This window comes from Thamnophis elegans, chromosome 15 (genome assembly GCF_009769535.1).
Source record: "Thamnophis elegans isolate rThaEle1 chromosome 15, rThaEle1.pri, whole genome shotgun sequence".
NCBI lineage: Eukaryota > Metazoa > Chordata > Lepidosauria > Squamata > Colubridae > Thamnophis > Thamnophis elegans.
In genome coordinates this window covers 25,447,799-25,465,014 of record NC_045555.1, presented here as the reverse complement: position 1 = coordinate 25,465,014, position 17,216 = coordinate 25,447,799, and the positions used below count along the sequence as shown (strand labels likewise).

At 41.6% G+C, this 17,216-nt stretch overlaps 1 protein-coding gene across 1 annotated transcript in view; it reads left to right on the top strand.

Annotated features, from left to right (window-relative positions):
• Window positions 1–17,216, top strand: part of LDB3 (LIM domain binding 3) — a 138,618-nt gene that overhangs the window by 94,128 nt on the left and 27,274 nt on the right. Inside the window, exon 10 of the mRNA XM_032232242.1 lies at window positions 7,704–7,738. Coding sequence (XP_032088133.1) covers window positions 7,704–7,738 — 35 coding nt within the window. The remainder of the gene's footprint in view (window positions 1–7,703; window positions 7,739–17,216) is intronic.

Below are 17,216 nucleotides of genomic sequence, written 5' to 3'. Positions count from 1 at the left end.
GGGCCCAGCCAGAGGTGGTATTTGCCGGTTCTCCAAACTACTCAAAACTTCGCTACTGGTTCTCCAGAACCTGTCAGAATCTGCTGAATTTCACCTTTGAGTTAATTGCAATTGGTAATCTGCTCATCTGCTTAATTATTTCACTTTGCTGAAGAGAATTCAGTCGAGCATGGTTGTCAAGCAGCTGGACCTCCACCCAATGACTTTTACCCAGCATGCTTTAAGCAGAGCCTTCTTTAGCAAGATTTGTTAAAATCAAAGGCAAAGCATCACAAGAAACCTGGCAACTGAATGATTTCCCATTTATTTGCCCTCCAAAAAGCACCTTTGGGTCAACTATAACCTGCGCTTTGTAAGCCATGTTCATCAACCAGTCAATGTGAATGTCTAAGGCAGGGGTCGGCAACCTTAAACACTCAAAGAGCCACAAAGGTCCTGTTCAATTCTGAAGCTGACCGGAAGTCCAGTTCCCCCACCATAGAGTCTCCTCCTAGTGCAGCATCCTTTTCCCTTTTCCCAGCTGGAAATCCAGTTCCCCCACCATAGTGTCTTCTCATAGCGCAGCGTCCTTTTTCCTTTTATTGACCGGCAACAGGGAACTGCAAACAGAGGGATGAAAGAGCCACATGCAGCTCTAGAACCACAGATTGCTGACCCATGGTCTATGGAGATTGTCAGTCATCCAAGTTATGGTTGACCCAGAGGTGCTTTTTTTTTCAAAAGGCAACTGGGGTTTTTTTGTTTTCCCTTGAAGGCATTTCGGGTCTCATCCAAGAAACTTCTTCAATCCTTCAGTTGATTGAAGACGTTCTTGGATGGGAAGCAAAACATCTTCAATGAAAAACAAAGTAAGTTCAGTTGCCTTTTGAGGGGGGAAAGCATATTTGAGAATGCTTTCCTTGCAGGGTGGGGAATTCTGGGGAATAGCAATTAGGGGACTGGAGGCTAAAACATATAAAGAACAGTTGCAGGAACTGGGTATGTCTAGTTTAATGGAAAGAAGGACTAGGGGAGACATGATACCAGTGTTCCAATATCTCAGGGGCTGCCACAAAGAAGAGGAAGTCAAGTTATTCTCCAAAGCACCTGAAGGCAGGTCAAGAAGCAACGGATGGAAACAAATCAAGGAGAGAAGCAACCAAGAACTAAGGAGAATTTTCCTCATAGTTAGAACAATTGATCAGGGAAATGATTTGCCTTCAGAAGTTGTGGGTGCTCCTCCATCCCTGGAAGTTTTTAATAAGAGATTGGACAAGCATTTGTCTAAAATAGCATAGTGTTTCATGCCAGACCAGAAAGATAACTCCCCCCCAGGTCCCTTCCAACTCTGTTATTCCATTATTCCGAAAGTTGAAGCCCACACATCTTCAAGCTGCCAAGATTAAGAAACACTGGCATAGAGTTTGTGAAACTTAAAAAAAGATATGAATTCTTTGATTCTACTGATTCAAAAACACATGTGCTGAAACTAAGGGTTTAATTGAGAGACAGAGCAGAGAATAAGCCATATGCTAAGGGAAGGGCCTAATAACAGACGCTTCTCTTTGACAAGAACAGAAGCAGATGATCAACAAGAGATAAAAGTGCCCTTGTGTTCTTGTGTTCCAACGTTTTATTAATTGACAGATTAGCGTTGATGCTGGATGGTTTGTTCAGTCCTTACACATCTGCTAGGGGGAAATATAACTCTGTATGGATCACCGAGATATTCTTACTGCAGCTGTCTCCAGATTTCAGAAATTGCCATCATTCATCAGTTAAGGTTCCTACGATTTCTCAATTAAAATCTATTTGCATATAAATGAAATGATTGAACTGAAAGGGAAAAGCTGAGTTGTGTTTGGATGATACATATGTATGTCAGAAACTTCAGAGATTTTTTTTTAAAGTTCTCTCTGAAAAGGCATTAGTCATTTGTATTGCAATGATTTTATACTCATCCCAAATACAGTAAGCTGTGTTAAAGAAAAATATCGTAATTAATTGAGCTATTTTTGTGGGGGGGGAAGCTATCATTTCTGCCTAGTTTATATCTTGAAGGAAGAGTAACAAGATAGAGGAAAATGAAGTCCCCTTGTCTCCTAAACACAGTAAAGTAAAAAGAAAACTTTAATTGTTCCATTCCATTCTTTTAATCTGCCCCCAGATCAAATATGTTATTTATATGATATTTTTTTATTAAATTATTTTATTTTATTTTTGTTACATAAACAAGCAAAAAAGAACAAGAAACAAAACAGAGAAGAAGAAAAAAACCATCATCACATATAGCATGTCATTTGGTTACAGGTGTTTTAACATTTATCATTCTTATACATTTATTATTTCATTTAATAGGTATAATTTAGTATCATTTCTTATTCCCTTACCTTTACTAGTTTATCCTAACTATATTTCCCCCCACAGACACACTTTGTATATACACAACAATTAAAAAAGAAAAACACACACTCACAGCAAAAAAAAAGTATATGTTATATAAAAGTATATCAGCTGGTTACAACAAGTTTTTGTGCATCTCTCCCATTAATTCATATTAATTGAAATATCTTAACTCAAATGTTTACTATATTAACATCATCATACCTCCACTTTTAATTGACTACAGTTATTTAAACATCCTTCATCCTTAACTATACCAAAGATTTAATCCATAACCACATGCTGGCATTTCATTTACTTATTTATAAAATCCTCCATTAACATCAAATCCTCATATTCTGTTTCAGCTAAACATCCATAATATTTAATACCAAAAATTTCATCCTCCATGTATATAATTTATTATCATTCTCCTTTCTTTATTTAATTATATCCTATATCATAGCATTTTCCTCCTATTAGTTAAGATTTAACTGTATATAGATATAGTTTTATTTTATTTTTTTATAATAATTATTATTGTGATTAATAACCTTTATATATAGTCCAAAGATATTTCTAACCTTCCCTTCTCATATTTATATGATTTTTATGCTTTTAATTATACACTGCCCAGAGTTGCTCTGTGAGTTTGATGGGTGGTCTCACAATTTGACAAGGAAGGGAGAGGGAGGGGAGAGACAGAGGAGGGGGGTGGGAAATATTGGCCAGGGGAAATAAATATATAGTGGCAAAATTTGAAGAGCCTTCCCCATATCTATTCTTGCCCTTTGTTCAACTGGTCTAAGGGCTTGTTAGGTGCAATTTCCAATATTATGTAATTTCCAATATAATCATTTATTGGGATTCCAGTTTCATATATATCTTTTGGGAGGAAGCTGTATTAAACACAAGGTCTTTTCAGTCAAGAGTCATAGGATTGCATCTGCAACTCTGTTTCACAACATTTATGAGTTCTGGCTAGAGAATATCCATCAGTTCTTTCAATTGTCAAGGAAGTGAGTGCACTGAAATAATAATTGTTCTCCAGTAGCCTGACTTAAGACTGAGGACAGGGACTGTGAAGTCTAATTGCCTTTCTGTACTAAGTACAGGACTTTAAACTCTCCATGTTATAAACCTAGTTTCTAAATGTATGCATTGAATTGTATGCTCTTATCTTTTGTTAGTGAAAATAATTCTCCAGGCTAGAAATCTAGAAATTAGGGGGGGAGACATCTGGGCAAACTGATTTCTAGGCTAGCTGATTGGATGGATGGATGGATGGATGGATGGATGGATGGATGGATGGATGGATGGATGGATGGATGGGATGGGATGGGATGGGATGGGATGGGATGGGATGGGATGGGATGGGATGGGATGGGATGGGATGGGATGGGATGGGATGGATGGATGGAAAGGGGAGATATAGGGTAATGCTTCGGATGCACAGAAAGAGGCACATCATATCCCAACAAGAACTGAAACTGTCTTTTTGTGTCAACCGTTGTGATCAACTTGCTTCCCTTAATATTCAAGTGACTTTCCTACTGGTTGGCTGTAACCAAGCAAGCTGGAGATGCCTTCTGCCTCCTTTCAATTAACACCCTCCTACCTCACTGGGGTCTTGTCCACTACATTTATTCATACTATTCCCCTCCTTCCACAGTGGCAAGAAACATGTTGCTGTGGCGACTGAAAACAGGTAATGTGCATTTCTGTTTGTTGCTGTGCTTCCTTCCAGTCTCAGATCTAGCGCATAATGGACTTTTACATGCCCCTCACTAATAGTAGGCTTTTAAACCCTCCTAACCTCATCCTGGATTTGTGGCTATTGGGTCAATGAGGTCCTTGGGTAGACTATGCATTTCAGCTCTTTAATTCACTTGACACTTCATTTTATATTTGTAAGTGTGTGCGTGCGTGCGCAGCCATGAAACCTTCTTTTGAGATTGAGTTCCATTTCAGTCAAGGTGGGTATTAAATTTCGAATATAAACCAGCTTGAGTTCTGCTTGAGATATAGTACAGCTTTCCAATTTTAAGTACCGTATTTTTCGGAGTATAAGACAAACCGGAGTATAAAAAGATTTTGAACAGGCAAATTAAAAAAAAAGTTTTTGCACTCTGCAGACCTCCCAAAAACAGCCTTTTAGGAGGCTTATAGAGTGCTCATTTCTGCCCTCCCAGCCCCCAGGAGCTCTCTGAAAGCCTCCTAAAGGCTCTGCACGGCCATTTTTGCAAAGTGGGCGAGGTTTCGGGAAGCAAAAAAAAGGCTGTATTCAGTGTATAAGACACACCCAGATTTTCACCCTCTTTTTTCAGGGAAAAAGGTGTGTCTTATACTCCGAAAAATATGGTTTGTACATTTTTTTAAAAAATAATAGAAGTTTTGAGCACTTATCATCTCACGGAGGGGCTCTTTCACACTGCGGATTGGGCTTCCTGGATCTTCTTTGCATGATAATAATACTTTATTTGTCAGTGCACAACATATGTACAGTGAGACTGGTTGAGCTCCCTCAGTGCAACCATCCCCAACACAATACTACTCACAGTGAAGACAAAAAGTCCCTAACCCAATAAGTCATATTAACAAACACCCAATCCAGTGGGGAAGTTCTTTTTTTTTTTACTACCGGTTCTGTGGCCATGGCTTGGTTGGCATGCTGTGGCTTGGTGGGCATTGCAGGAGAAGGATACTGCAAAATCTCCATTCCCATCCCACTCTGGGGCCAGTCAGAGGTGGCATTTGCCAGTTCTCCAAACTACTCAAAATTTCCACTACCGGTTCTCCAGAACCTGCTGGATTTCACCCCTGACCCAGTCCAATTGTACCAGTATGAACATGTTACACATTGCGCTGGCCTGCAAGTCCATCGTACTACATAGTTATGATGTTATTTCGCATCCAGGAGTCTGACAGCCCATGGATAGAAACTGTTCTTCAGCCTGTTTGTGCAGCTGGCTATGCTTCTATATCTCCTTCCCAATGGTAGGAGGGTAAAGAAGTGCTGACCAGGGAGTGAGTGGTCCCTTAGGATTTCCCTCACTCTTCTAAGGCAGCGAGCCCTAGCGATCTCATCTAGTGGTGTCAGGGGGCAGACCACGATGTTTCGTGCTATGCTCACCACCCTCTGTAATGTTTTTCTATCTGCGGCTGTCAGACTGGCATACCATACCGTAATGCCATAAGAGAGGACGCTTTCTATTGTGGACAGGTAAAAGGAGGTCATCAGTTGTTGTTCTTTTTGCACAAGACCCTAAGAAAATGGAGTCTCTGTTGGGCCTTCCTGGCCACCTGGATTGTGTTGTTTTTCCAGGTGAGGTCTTTCCTGAGATGGACTCCCAGGAATTTAAAGGAGGAGAGTCTCTCTACACAGCCCCCCTTGATGTAGAGTGGGGCAGATTCCTCTCTCTTCCTCCAGAAGTCCAACATCATTTCCTCCATCTTGCTGATGTTCAGGTGTAGGTTTTGTTTTAAACAACCTGTGGATAGTTTTGGGGGCTGAAAGGGTGAACGTTGCAATGTCACAGGGTGACATGTTTGGGCCCTCTTTTCTTCACTAGGGGAAGAGTATGAAGGGGAAGAAATCTCCCAGAATGAATTTAAATGTAGACTATTTAGGGGAGACATTCAAAGTGTTCTTCGGATGTTGTGAATCCCTACAAGACGTAAGGCGATCATTTTGCTCATTCATTCTACTTCCCCAATTTCAAAAAACTGGGGAGCGGGGGAGAAGGAACTGAAAGTTCCAAGCAAACTGTAATAAAATTGAGCCTTAAAGATCAAACACGTTTTCACGTTAGCTGCCAATCAGCATATCTCAGACTTTTTCTTAAAGAGCCAGCACCAATCGTAGGAGCCTTTTGCCATGTCTTGTAAATCTTGTCATGGTAAGAAATTTGTTTTCTTTCACCTGAGCCAGGTGCTCTCTTACTCATCATGGTCAAAAAGCTGTTGTGTGGTTGTGGAGCTTTCCTGCAATTGTAACATTGCGTTAAAATTATGAGAAAGTCTCCGGTGCGAAAGTGCCAAACCTGTCAATAGAGAGTATATGTCTGTAATATCTCATCTGCTTTGCAGGTTTTAAAAAGTTGTCATTTCCCTAATCAATACAAAATTCAATTGATCAATGAGGGCAATTGTCAAAGTATTGGATTGGTGTCTGTGTACTATATATGGCCTACCAAAAGGACAATTAACCAGTGGAACAGCTTACCTTCGGAAATCATGGGCACTCCCATCATTGGAGGCTCTTAAGAAAAGACTAGACGGTTACTTATCTGAAATAATGTAGGTTCTCCTGCTTAAGCAGAGGGCTGGACTAGAAGGCCTCCAAGGTCCCTTCCAGCTGTATTCTATTCTAAAGAGTCTAAAGATGCAAATGCCAATTCCTACAACTAATCTGTTGAAGGACAGTTACAAATGTCTAGCTCTCACATAAATTATTCCATAGAGCAGTGTTTCTCAACCTTAACAAATTGAAGATGGGTGCCAGAATTCTCAAGCCAGCACAGGGAATTCTGGGAGTTGAAGTCCACATATCTTCAAGCTGTTATGGTGCCTATAATACCTTGTGTGAATTCTTAATGCACACATCCTTTCATAAGAGAAGCTTATCTCATTTATATCGAGCTGTGGCAGTTGCGTCCTACATCTTAAGCTGATTAAAGCAGACACCAATGCACTCCAAATTACAGAGTTAGAATTCCTCTTTTCAAAAACATTTCTATGGGTACTTTATCTAGAAGACAGCTACGCCACCTGACTGTAAACAGGGTAATTTTTGTTGATTGATCAATTGACTTCATTATGTTGCATCAAGTTGGTGGTGTTGACTCTTAAAGATCACATAGACCTTTCATCAGATAATTTCTCTACAACTTTCTCCTTCAGGTCTTCCATAGTTCACCCATAAATGAGTCCATCCAACTTGCTGCTAGTCATTCTCTTTCCTTCCACGCTTCCAAGCATTATGGACTTTGGAGATGGGTCTTTTCATAAGGCATTCGGTAGAATAGAATAGAATAGTATAGTATAGTATAGTATAGTATAGTATAGGATAGGATAGGATAGGATAGGATAGGATAGGATAGGATAGGATAGGATAGGACAGGACAGGGCAGGACAGGACAGGACAGGACAGGACAGGACAGGATAGAATTCTTCATTGGCCAAGTGTGATTGGACACACAAGGAATTTGTCTTTGGTGCAGATGCTCTCCGTGTACATAAAGAGACAAGATACATTTGTCAAGAATCATACGGTACATCACTTAATGATAGTCATAGGGTACAAATAAGCAATCAGGAAACAATCAATATAAATCATAAAGATACAAGCAACAAAGTTACAGTCCTGCAATCATAAGTAGGAAGAGATGGGTGAGAGGAACAATGAGAAGACTAATGTAACAGTAGTGCAGCCTTAGTGAATATATAATTTGAGCCTCTATATAACTTTTGTTACCTGTGGAGTATTCCTTGCAAGTAAGGAACACAGGTATTCCTCAACTTACAACTGCAACTGAGCCCCAAATTTCTGTTGCTAAATGAGCCAGTTGTTAAGTGAATTTTGCCCCATTTTATGACCTTTCTTGCCAAAGTTAATGAGTGAATCACTGCAGTTGTTAAGTTAGTAACATGGCTGTTAGGTGAATTCCCCAAGACACTCCAACCCTCATAAATATGAATCAGTTGCCAAGTGTCTTAATTTTCATTATTCGACTATAAGGATGCTGCAATGGTCGTAAGTGTGAAAAACAGTCATAAGTCACTTTTTTCAGTGTAACTTTGGATGATCCATAAATGAACTGTTGTAAGTCAAGGACTAGCTGTAGTTGCTTAGACTATTACCTCGATACTTTTAAATTTTTTGTTCTTTTCCCATTCATGTCTTTCTTTTTTCTCCGCTTCATTTTTTCTGATTTCATTCCTGATTTTTATTAACTGTTTGATACTCATCTCAGTTGCTATCAAATTGTTATTATCATACAACTATTTATGGCTTGTTGTTATAAATCATTGTTGGCCTTCTTTTGATTTCCACAAGCTTGAAGCTGTTTGGGACTGCTACAGAGAGTTTCAGAAAACTGTATAAAATAGAGAAGGGGGAAAAAAGGAAATTATACATAATGGATAACTGTACTGTACTTAAAGATAATTTTTTTGTATGTAACTATGCAACGTTACAGATTCTCAAACTTTGCAGGATGGCAGTTGTCCACAGTGGACTTGAACAAAATCCAGGGAAGGGGGAAAAAGGAAAATATACATAATGGATGACTGTGGGGTATTTAATGCTTTGTATGAAACTGTACTACATTAGAGATTCTCAAACTTTTGAGGATCACAGTTGTCCACAGGGGACATGAACAAAGTCCATTTGTAGTGCAGTGTTTCCCCAAAAATAAGACCAGGTCTTATATTAATTTTTGTTCCAAAACACGAAGGGGGGGGTGTTATTTTTTGGTTAGGTCTTATTTTCAGGAAAACACAGTACTAAATACATCCATCTGCATGATGATCTTAACTGGAGCTTATTTTTTGGGATACAGCTTATATTATGAGCATCCTGGCAAATCATGCTAGGGCAGGGGTGGGTTCTGGCTGCCGCTGCTGCTGGTTTGCTCAGGGATGCACCCCGCATGCTTGCTTGATGCACACTACGGGTACATGCACAGTACTAAAAAAAGCTTCTGCGCATGTGCAGAAGCAAAAAAAAGATGGCAGCGCCTATGGCGCAGTCGAGAGAACCAGTTTGGGGGCATGACAGGCCTGGATCGTTGCCAGTTCCAGCAGCCCAAGCCACCAAATTACTACCTGTTCAACCAAAGCAGGCCAAACGGTAGGAACCCACCTCTGTGCTAGGGCTTATTTTCTGGTTGGATCCTATTTTTAGGGAAACAGGGCAGGTAGAGTAGTAGTTGATAATAACAAACCTGAACTTGCCCAGATAAAGCACTTCCACCTTCCCTGATTTTTTAAAAAGGGAATTGTGATCTTTTTTTTAAATTGCTCAAGACCCATCTGTCTTGACCCAACATTTTTAAATTGCTCAAGACCCAACATTGGGGAGTGGACGGTTTGTGTGCAAAAGAATGATAAAACATTACCTTTTATATTTTTTCTGAGGGATATTGGAACATCTAAAATAACGATACATTGAACTTTCAACATGTTGTTCTTTTAGTGGGATAAGTAGCTACAGACTTGAAATATTTGGAAAGAGACCTGAGCGCATTCTGAGGATTCAGATCAAGAGATTTTTTTTGTCACAGAAAGTGTAATAACATAATTTTCAAGAGCTAAAATATTCAGAGAAGAGAACCTGAAAGGCAGCTGTCCCAGTATCACTGATCTTGCACTCCAGTGTAAAGCACAAACTGTGATAAAATTACATCTGAAACCAGATCCAGCTCTGAGATCAACCAATGCAATGAAGTCCAAATTATCAGCCCAAAAACACCTCGGAGTTGAACCCAAACACACCCTAAATACTCTCTGCCATATCAACAGGATATGCTATGGTTGGGTCTGTGAAGAAAAACGTCTATGGAAAAAGCTTGCCTGAAGCAGCTGGGCTCTAGATTTTAACACCTATTAGGGCAGGGATTGGTTTCAAAAAAATTTTACTACCGGTTTGGTGGACATGGCTAGATGAGGGGGGGGAGCATGTAGCTGAATGGGCATGGCCAAATTGATGTCACTCATACACATTCAGTCACATGACCCCCTCACCAAGCCATGCCCTCCGAAATGGTGGTGAAAAGTTTTGACTGGAAGTTGGTGGTCTCCACCCTCGCAGGAGTTAAGGGAGCTCCTGCAAACTAACCGGTAAGAAAAAAGGTTTTGTCCTCCCCGGTCCCCAGGAACACTCTGCAGACTTTAACAGGGCTGGAGGAAGGGGAAAATGCCCCCATTTTTGAAATACATAGGTGGAAAACGGGCCATTTTTTGCAAAAAAATGGAGGCATTTTCCCTTCCCCCAGCCCTGCTGAAGCCTGCAGAGTGCTTCCGGAGGCTGGGGGAAGGCAAAAATGCCTCTGTTTTTGCGAAAAATGGCCCATCTCTGGGACCTTTCTGGGACTGGCATGTGCATACCATTTAAAAGGGGTGGGGGGTGGGATGACATTTTTTCAATGAAGAAAAATAAAATAAAGATGGCAGCGCTGAGGATAGAACCAGTACGGTCACGTGTCTGCCGGAGTTACTACCTATTTGGCCGAACCCTACTGTACCGGTAGGAACCCACCTCTGTATTAGGGTAACTCATAAATAACAGTTAGAAAATAATAAATCAACTCTGCAGGATATCAAATCTTGTTAAGGATTTTATAGTAATGGACCAGCGAAAGAAGCTGGCAGTGATCCACTTCCTGTCACTGTTCAATTCATGTCACTGTACAATTCCACTCTCCACTTGCCACACTCTCTTCCCTTGAACTGGTAACTGGGAAACCAGATGGTATTGTCACTGAGGTAATAGTTAATAAAGGCCAAATCCACTGAGATATTAAATTGGATCAAGGAGCTCTGCTGCGTGTCTGGTGCTCATATAAATGATGGAAATGGTGTTTGAAGGGTCTCACTTACAATTCTTGGCAGCTAAGTCATGCTGTACACTTAAAATACTCCTGAAGAAACCATAAGGTCAAGTTAGATGTGTCTACCTGTGTTTTTCTCCAGTCATTAATGATGTCTTGAGTGTGTCCTTGGGATGGTGCTGGAGATTAACTTCATGCTGTAGGACACAGGTCTCCAACCTTGGCAACTTTAACACTTGTGGACTCCCAGAATTCCATAGCATGGCTAGCTGGAGAATTCTGGGACTTGAAGTCTAGAAGTCTTAAACTTACCAAGGTTGGAGATCCCTGCTGTAGGATGCTGATTGCCATTTCTTGAGTCTTCCATTCCTCTAATTTTCTCCTGAAGGCCAGGGAAGTGTTGGCTTGCTCTTGATGAGTCTCATAACCAATTTGCTCATGTTTTGATGGTGTCGTGTTCTTGACAAGGCCCGGGGGTTCTAGTTATAGGCTTCCATGCAGTAGATGTAGCATGATATCATGGGCTCCAAGAACTAATGTGGATGATCATGAAAATTGCCTAGCCCAACTGTTTTGAGTAGCACAACTAACAAGTAGACCACATTTGAATGGTCTTCCACATAACTAAATTTCACCTTCATGGCTTTGTTCCCATCAGAAAAGGACCCCCAAAGAGATGAAATGTTCCCTACGGTTGTAGAAATAAGATGTGCAAACATTTGGTTTTGAGGCAGAAATGCTCTGAAGTCTGCTACTGGTTTGCTTTGCACATCCATGTGTGCCAAATGCACATCAGAACCTTTTTTTAAACTTGGCCCAAAAAGTGGCTGAAAAACAGCCTGAAAAGGGGACAAAAAGGGGCCTGAAAATGGCTGGAAAATGGGCCAAAAAATGGGCAGAGGCAGGGCTAACCAGTGGTGGGATTAGTCCGAACCGGTCAGAATTGCTGAATCCCACCTCTGCCTTTGAGGCAAGTGGCCAGGAGGAGATGCTGGGTGTGATGAGTGATGTTGAATTGACCACACCCACCCACTCACATGACCACACAGCTACAACTACCCAGCCAGAGCGCCGGCTGCTAAATTATTTAAATCCCTCCGCTGCAGGTAGCCTTAGGCAAATTACTCTTTCCCCTTTTTCACCTGTGAAATGCTCTGAAGTCTGCTATTGTTTTGCTTTGCGTGCACATGCACACCAAACGCACATCGGAACTTTTAAAAAACTTATAAAAGCATTTTTTTACTACCAGTTCAGGCAAATAGGTAGTAAGAAATGCTAAGAGTTTTTTTTTAAGTTCCGATGATCAACTGTGTAAAAATCAAGCTGTGCCGCGCGATTGTCCGAACTATTTTTTTTTTTTACTTTTCAAAGCATTTTTACTACCTATTCGCCCAAACCACCAGTAAAAAAAAAAATGTTTTAAAAGTTTTTTTAAAAGTTCTGACAATTAGCTGTGCGACAATCAGCTGCGTCAAGCGATGGTCGGAACTTTTTAAAAACTTTTTTAGCATTTTTTAATACTACCGATTCAGGGAAACCGGCCCGAACCGGTAGCATTTCACCCCTGTTTTGAGGGAAGTTTAGCTTCTAAAAGACAACATGTTCAGATGATAAAGTTGAGATGAGGCCTTCAGGTTCATTTCACCCAGCTGGATCCCAGAAATACTTTCCCTGAAGGAATTATACAGGAATCAATAGAGAAAGAAGAGGGTGAATGAGGTGAGGCATGAATTAAACCAGCAACAATCTGAGAACTGATGACTGAGTCAAAAATTGACAGGACCACCCTTCAACTTAGCATATGCAAGAGAGAGATAGGGGAGGGGCTCTAACATCAGCCAAGTTGGGTAAAGTAAGAAAATGCTAAGGAATATGCTCAAGCACTAACTTGTCGGAGTTTGTTGCAGTAATCAAATCCAGAAAGCACACACAGGTAACTGATTCAGCAGGGTTCATTAACTTCTTTTTATATATAATTTAGCACATGAGACATATCAGAGGAGGGTTGCTCCTGGTTCGGCCCTCATCGGGCAAACCAGTAGCAGCGGCAGGAGGCTCCGCCCACCTACCCGCATATGTGCAGAAGCATCGTAGGTGCACGCGCCTGAACCAGTAGTAAAAAAATTGGCAAGCTACTACTGAGACACATATATAATCCCAAGAGTGGTTCTTCCAACGTGGTAGAGAGGAGAGATTGGTTTCCAGTTTAGTTCAGAGCTCAGACTAGTTTTAGTTCTCCGCACAGACTCAGAGCTATAGTACAGAAGTTAACCTAAGCCACACCCAGGCTCCTAGCTGTCTCCAGCAAATACTGTTTCAGTTTCCAAACAGTCCTCATTGGCTGACCCAGTTGCCATGTCTTTTCATTGGCTAACCAATGTTCCCTATTCCAGTCTATGTATATTCTCTGCCATAACTCACTGTCAGTATCAAGAGGCCTCCAAGTATTACCATTCCTTCCTTCCACTTCCCATTTGCCACTCTGTTTGTTATCACATGCAACTTCTGCATTTTTATTTTTGAATCAACAGCTCAGAGAAGGCTAAAAATTTGCGGACACAACAGCAAAAAAAGGGGGGAACACGTGTATGATCTAGATCAGAGGTGTCAAACTTGGGGCACCCAGGCCAGATGTGTCATGCGCTGGCCACGCCCAGTTTAGCAAAGGGGGGAAAGTCATGATATGTCCGGTGGTGAGTTTCTGCCAGTTTTACTACCAGTTCGCTTCTCGAGCGAAGCAAACGTGTGCACAGTTCAATGTAAATTGTTCTTCCCACATGCGCAGAACAATTTACAGTGAACTTTGCACGCGCGGTCATTAGAAAACAACGACGGCGGTGAGGGAACTGGTTCAGGGGCGTGGTAAGCCTGGGTCGCTACCAGTTCTTCAACCAAGGCAAAAATACCACTGGCGGTTCAGCCGAACTGGGCCAAACCGGGAGCAAACCACCTCTGCATACGTGATGTGACAACGATGGGACGACGTGGGTTTGACACCCCTGATCTAGATCCTATCTGATATCTCCTGCCTGGATTGACCAACGGATGCATCTTCCCATAGTTGGGATGCAGAGAGTTGGTGAGGGGACTCTCTTAGTCTCTTCCCCTCCCGCCCTCCACCCAGTGTGCCGAAGCTCTAACCAATAACCCCTGGTCTCCATTGTCCTTTTGAGCTGTGCTTCCAAAACTCTGAAGCAAGTTCGCCTGTCTCTTTGTTGTATCTTTGTTGGTCCACCACCTGGGTGGACCTGTCAAGGCCTGGCATTTAAACATACATCTTCTTTTATCCAATTTAACTTTAATTAGTACCCCTGTTGAGCATGAGCCTGTGTCTATCAGCTGCGCTCCTTCTGCTATGCCTGCTGCTTCGGCCAGTCCATCTTCTGCTGCTGATGCTGTTGCTACTGCTTCTCACAGTGGTGTCCATCGGATGACACTGCTGCCAGCTTCCGCTTCATCTGGGGCTTATGACTCCATCTCGTCCTCCTGCCAAAGGTAAAATGATGTGCTTGTTTGCTCCATCCAGTTGCTTCGATGTGAGTCCTCCACTAGGAGAATGTATTAATTCAATTCAAGGGGGTATGGGAAGGGGGGGGAAGCTTCCACATATCAAGGTTAGACATCTTCTAGGGAGCCCTTGAAAACATGCAGGCAATAACCAGGAATGCAAACTTCTGTAAAAAGAAAAAGGAAATTAGGGTAATAAATCCAGTTTTGTTGGGGCTGTTTTAAAACCTCTGCCATTGTATTGTCTTCTTCTGAGTGACTGTCTCAGTTGGGCGACTGAAACTGTGCTTCCCAAAGAATTGTTTTCTGTTTTCGGAAGAGCTCAGGTTGGAGAAGACAAGTCTGTAAACTCATAACTCATAAACCAGCTGCACAATTGCATCACTGCATGGTTAATATTCGAGGGATGTGGTGGCTCAGTGGCTAAGATGCTGAGCTTGTCGATCAAAAAGGTCGGCAGTTCAGCGGTTCGAATTCCTAGCGCCGCATAATTGAGTGAGCTCAAAATGCAAGTAACAGCATTCCATGCCCCTCCGGCGTTTACGTCCTGCTGGCCACATGACCACGGAGATGTCTTCAGACAGTGCTGGGTCTTCGGCTTTGGAATGGAAATGAGCACCACCCCCTAGAGGCGGGAACGACTAGCACATATGTGCGAGGGGAACCTTTACATTTACCTTTTATGGTTAATATTATCACTCTGATCATCTCATATCAGGCCCCATTTTTGCACAAGTCCAGAGGAGTTTTTTTTTCCTGCTCATAATTTTAAAAACTTCACCGGAATAATAATCTAAACTAGGACAATGAATTCCAATGGATCGTATTTCCTTGGAAGGGTGCCAGTGTGATCTGTTGCCAGTGCAAATCAAAGCTTCATTTCTAGAGTACAGAAAGCCAGAAAAATGCACCTATGTTCTTTCATTCTTTCAAGGTACACCAAATCCTCTCTGATGGCAGCTGGATCTTTTCCCAGAAAAATACTTTAAATTGTTATATAATGAATTGATTTAAAAAAACAGGTTTTTGCAATATTCCAGAGAGTTTGGTAGTACTTTGTTATTACATTAAATATTAATAAATATTAATAAAGAATTCTGTTAGCCATGTGCTGAGTATCTGTGATCTCAATCTCATCTCAGTCCAGAAATTCTCCAGGTAGCCAGAAGTGTGATTCAGCTGGTCCAGACCACTTTGGGTGAACCGGTTGTTAAAATTCTGCGAACCATCTAATCCCACCACTGGCTGGTCCCACCCCCACCCAGTTTGGGGGCATTTTTGGGGCATTTCTGGCTGTTTTCAGGCTGTTTTTGGTCCAAAAAATAGCCAAAAATATGGCCTGGAAAACAGCCCAAAAAGTGGCTGAATAATAGACCAAAAAAGGGCTGAAAAGGGGCCTGAAAACAGCCCAGAAAATGGCCAAAAATGTGCCAAAAATGGCAGGGCTAGCCAGTGGTGGGATTAGTCCAAACTGGTCAGAATTGCCTAATCCCACCTCTGCCTTTGAAGGTAGTGGCCAGGTGGGGCTGGGTATGATGAGTGACATTGAGTTGGCCACACCCACCCACTCACATGACCACACAGCCACGTCTACCAAGCCAGAGAACCAGTTGTTAAATTATTTAAATCCCTCCGCTGCAGGTAGCCTTAGGCAAACCGCTCTTTCCCCCGTTTTCATCTGCAGGGTAGCCTGGCGACCTGCGGTTTAAACTCTAGAAATCGTGTGTGTAAATCATTACTTAAAAGTCAAGCATATTTTTTTATTATTATTGGCTTGAGATAGGCTGTCAAAAAAAAAAAGTTGGCACAACTCTGATAACGGAGTGGTTCAATGTTGACTCACCTCTATGGAGTTTTTCCCAGCAAAGCAAAGCTTCATTCTTGGGCTATGAAATAGCTGTAGTAGTCCTTGCTTTGTAAGCAACTTTTGTGATACTTGCGATCCCCGCGTCCGATTCATTTGAGATCCGGAAAAGGACAGGCTGATCTGAAAGAAAGAGATGAAAGGGGAGGAGAGAAGAGAGAGGAAGACAGAAACTTGTTTTCAAATAGGCCTTTGCTGGTCACATAATTCAAAAGCCAACCTATATTTTAAAATCTCACTTGAGTTAAACCATAGACTAAACGTCCAAAAGCTTTTCTGAGGTCTTGTGGGAATGTTTAGTTTACTTTAGTTTATTGTCATTGTACCTCATACAATGAAATTAAATGCCATCTTCAGTGTACATTATAATTATAAAAATAAAACACACATCCTTCACATTCTATGCAATTGAATTGAAAACCCCTGATATTGCACTAATATTTCACTATACAGTTGAATTCAATATTGTTACTGCACTGAGATAGAAGCTGTTTTTCAGCCTATTGGTCCTTGTTTTTATTATCCTGTACCATCTGCCAGATGGTAATAGTTCAAAAAAAGGGTGCCAAGAACATTTTGAACTTTCTTAAGGCAGTGGGAGCTATAAAGCTCTTTCAAAGAGGGGAGAGGGCAACCAATGACCCTCTGGGCAATGACATTGACCCTCTGGAGCACTGTCCTATCTGCTCCTGAACAACTGGCAAACCATACACAGGTGCAGTAAGTCAAAATGCTCTCTATAGTGCAGCGGTAGAAGGTCACCAGCAGTTTTTCATTCAGTTGTTGTTTCCTGAGAAGTCTCAGGTAGTATCATCTCTGCTGGACTCTTTTGACCAGGGCTGCAATGTGAGTTGCCCCAGGTCAGGTCCTCTTTTATGACAACATCCAGAAAACTGGTCACTTGCTCCACTCGGTCTCCATTGATAAGCAAG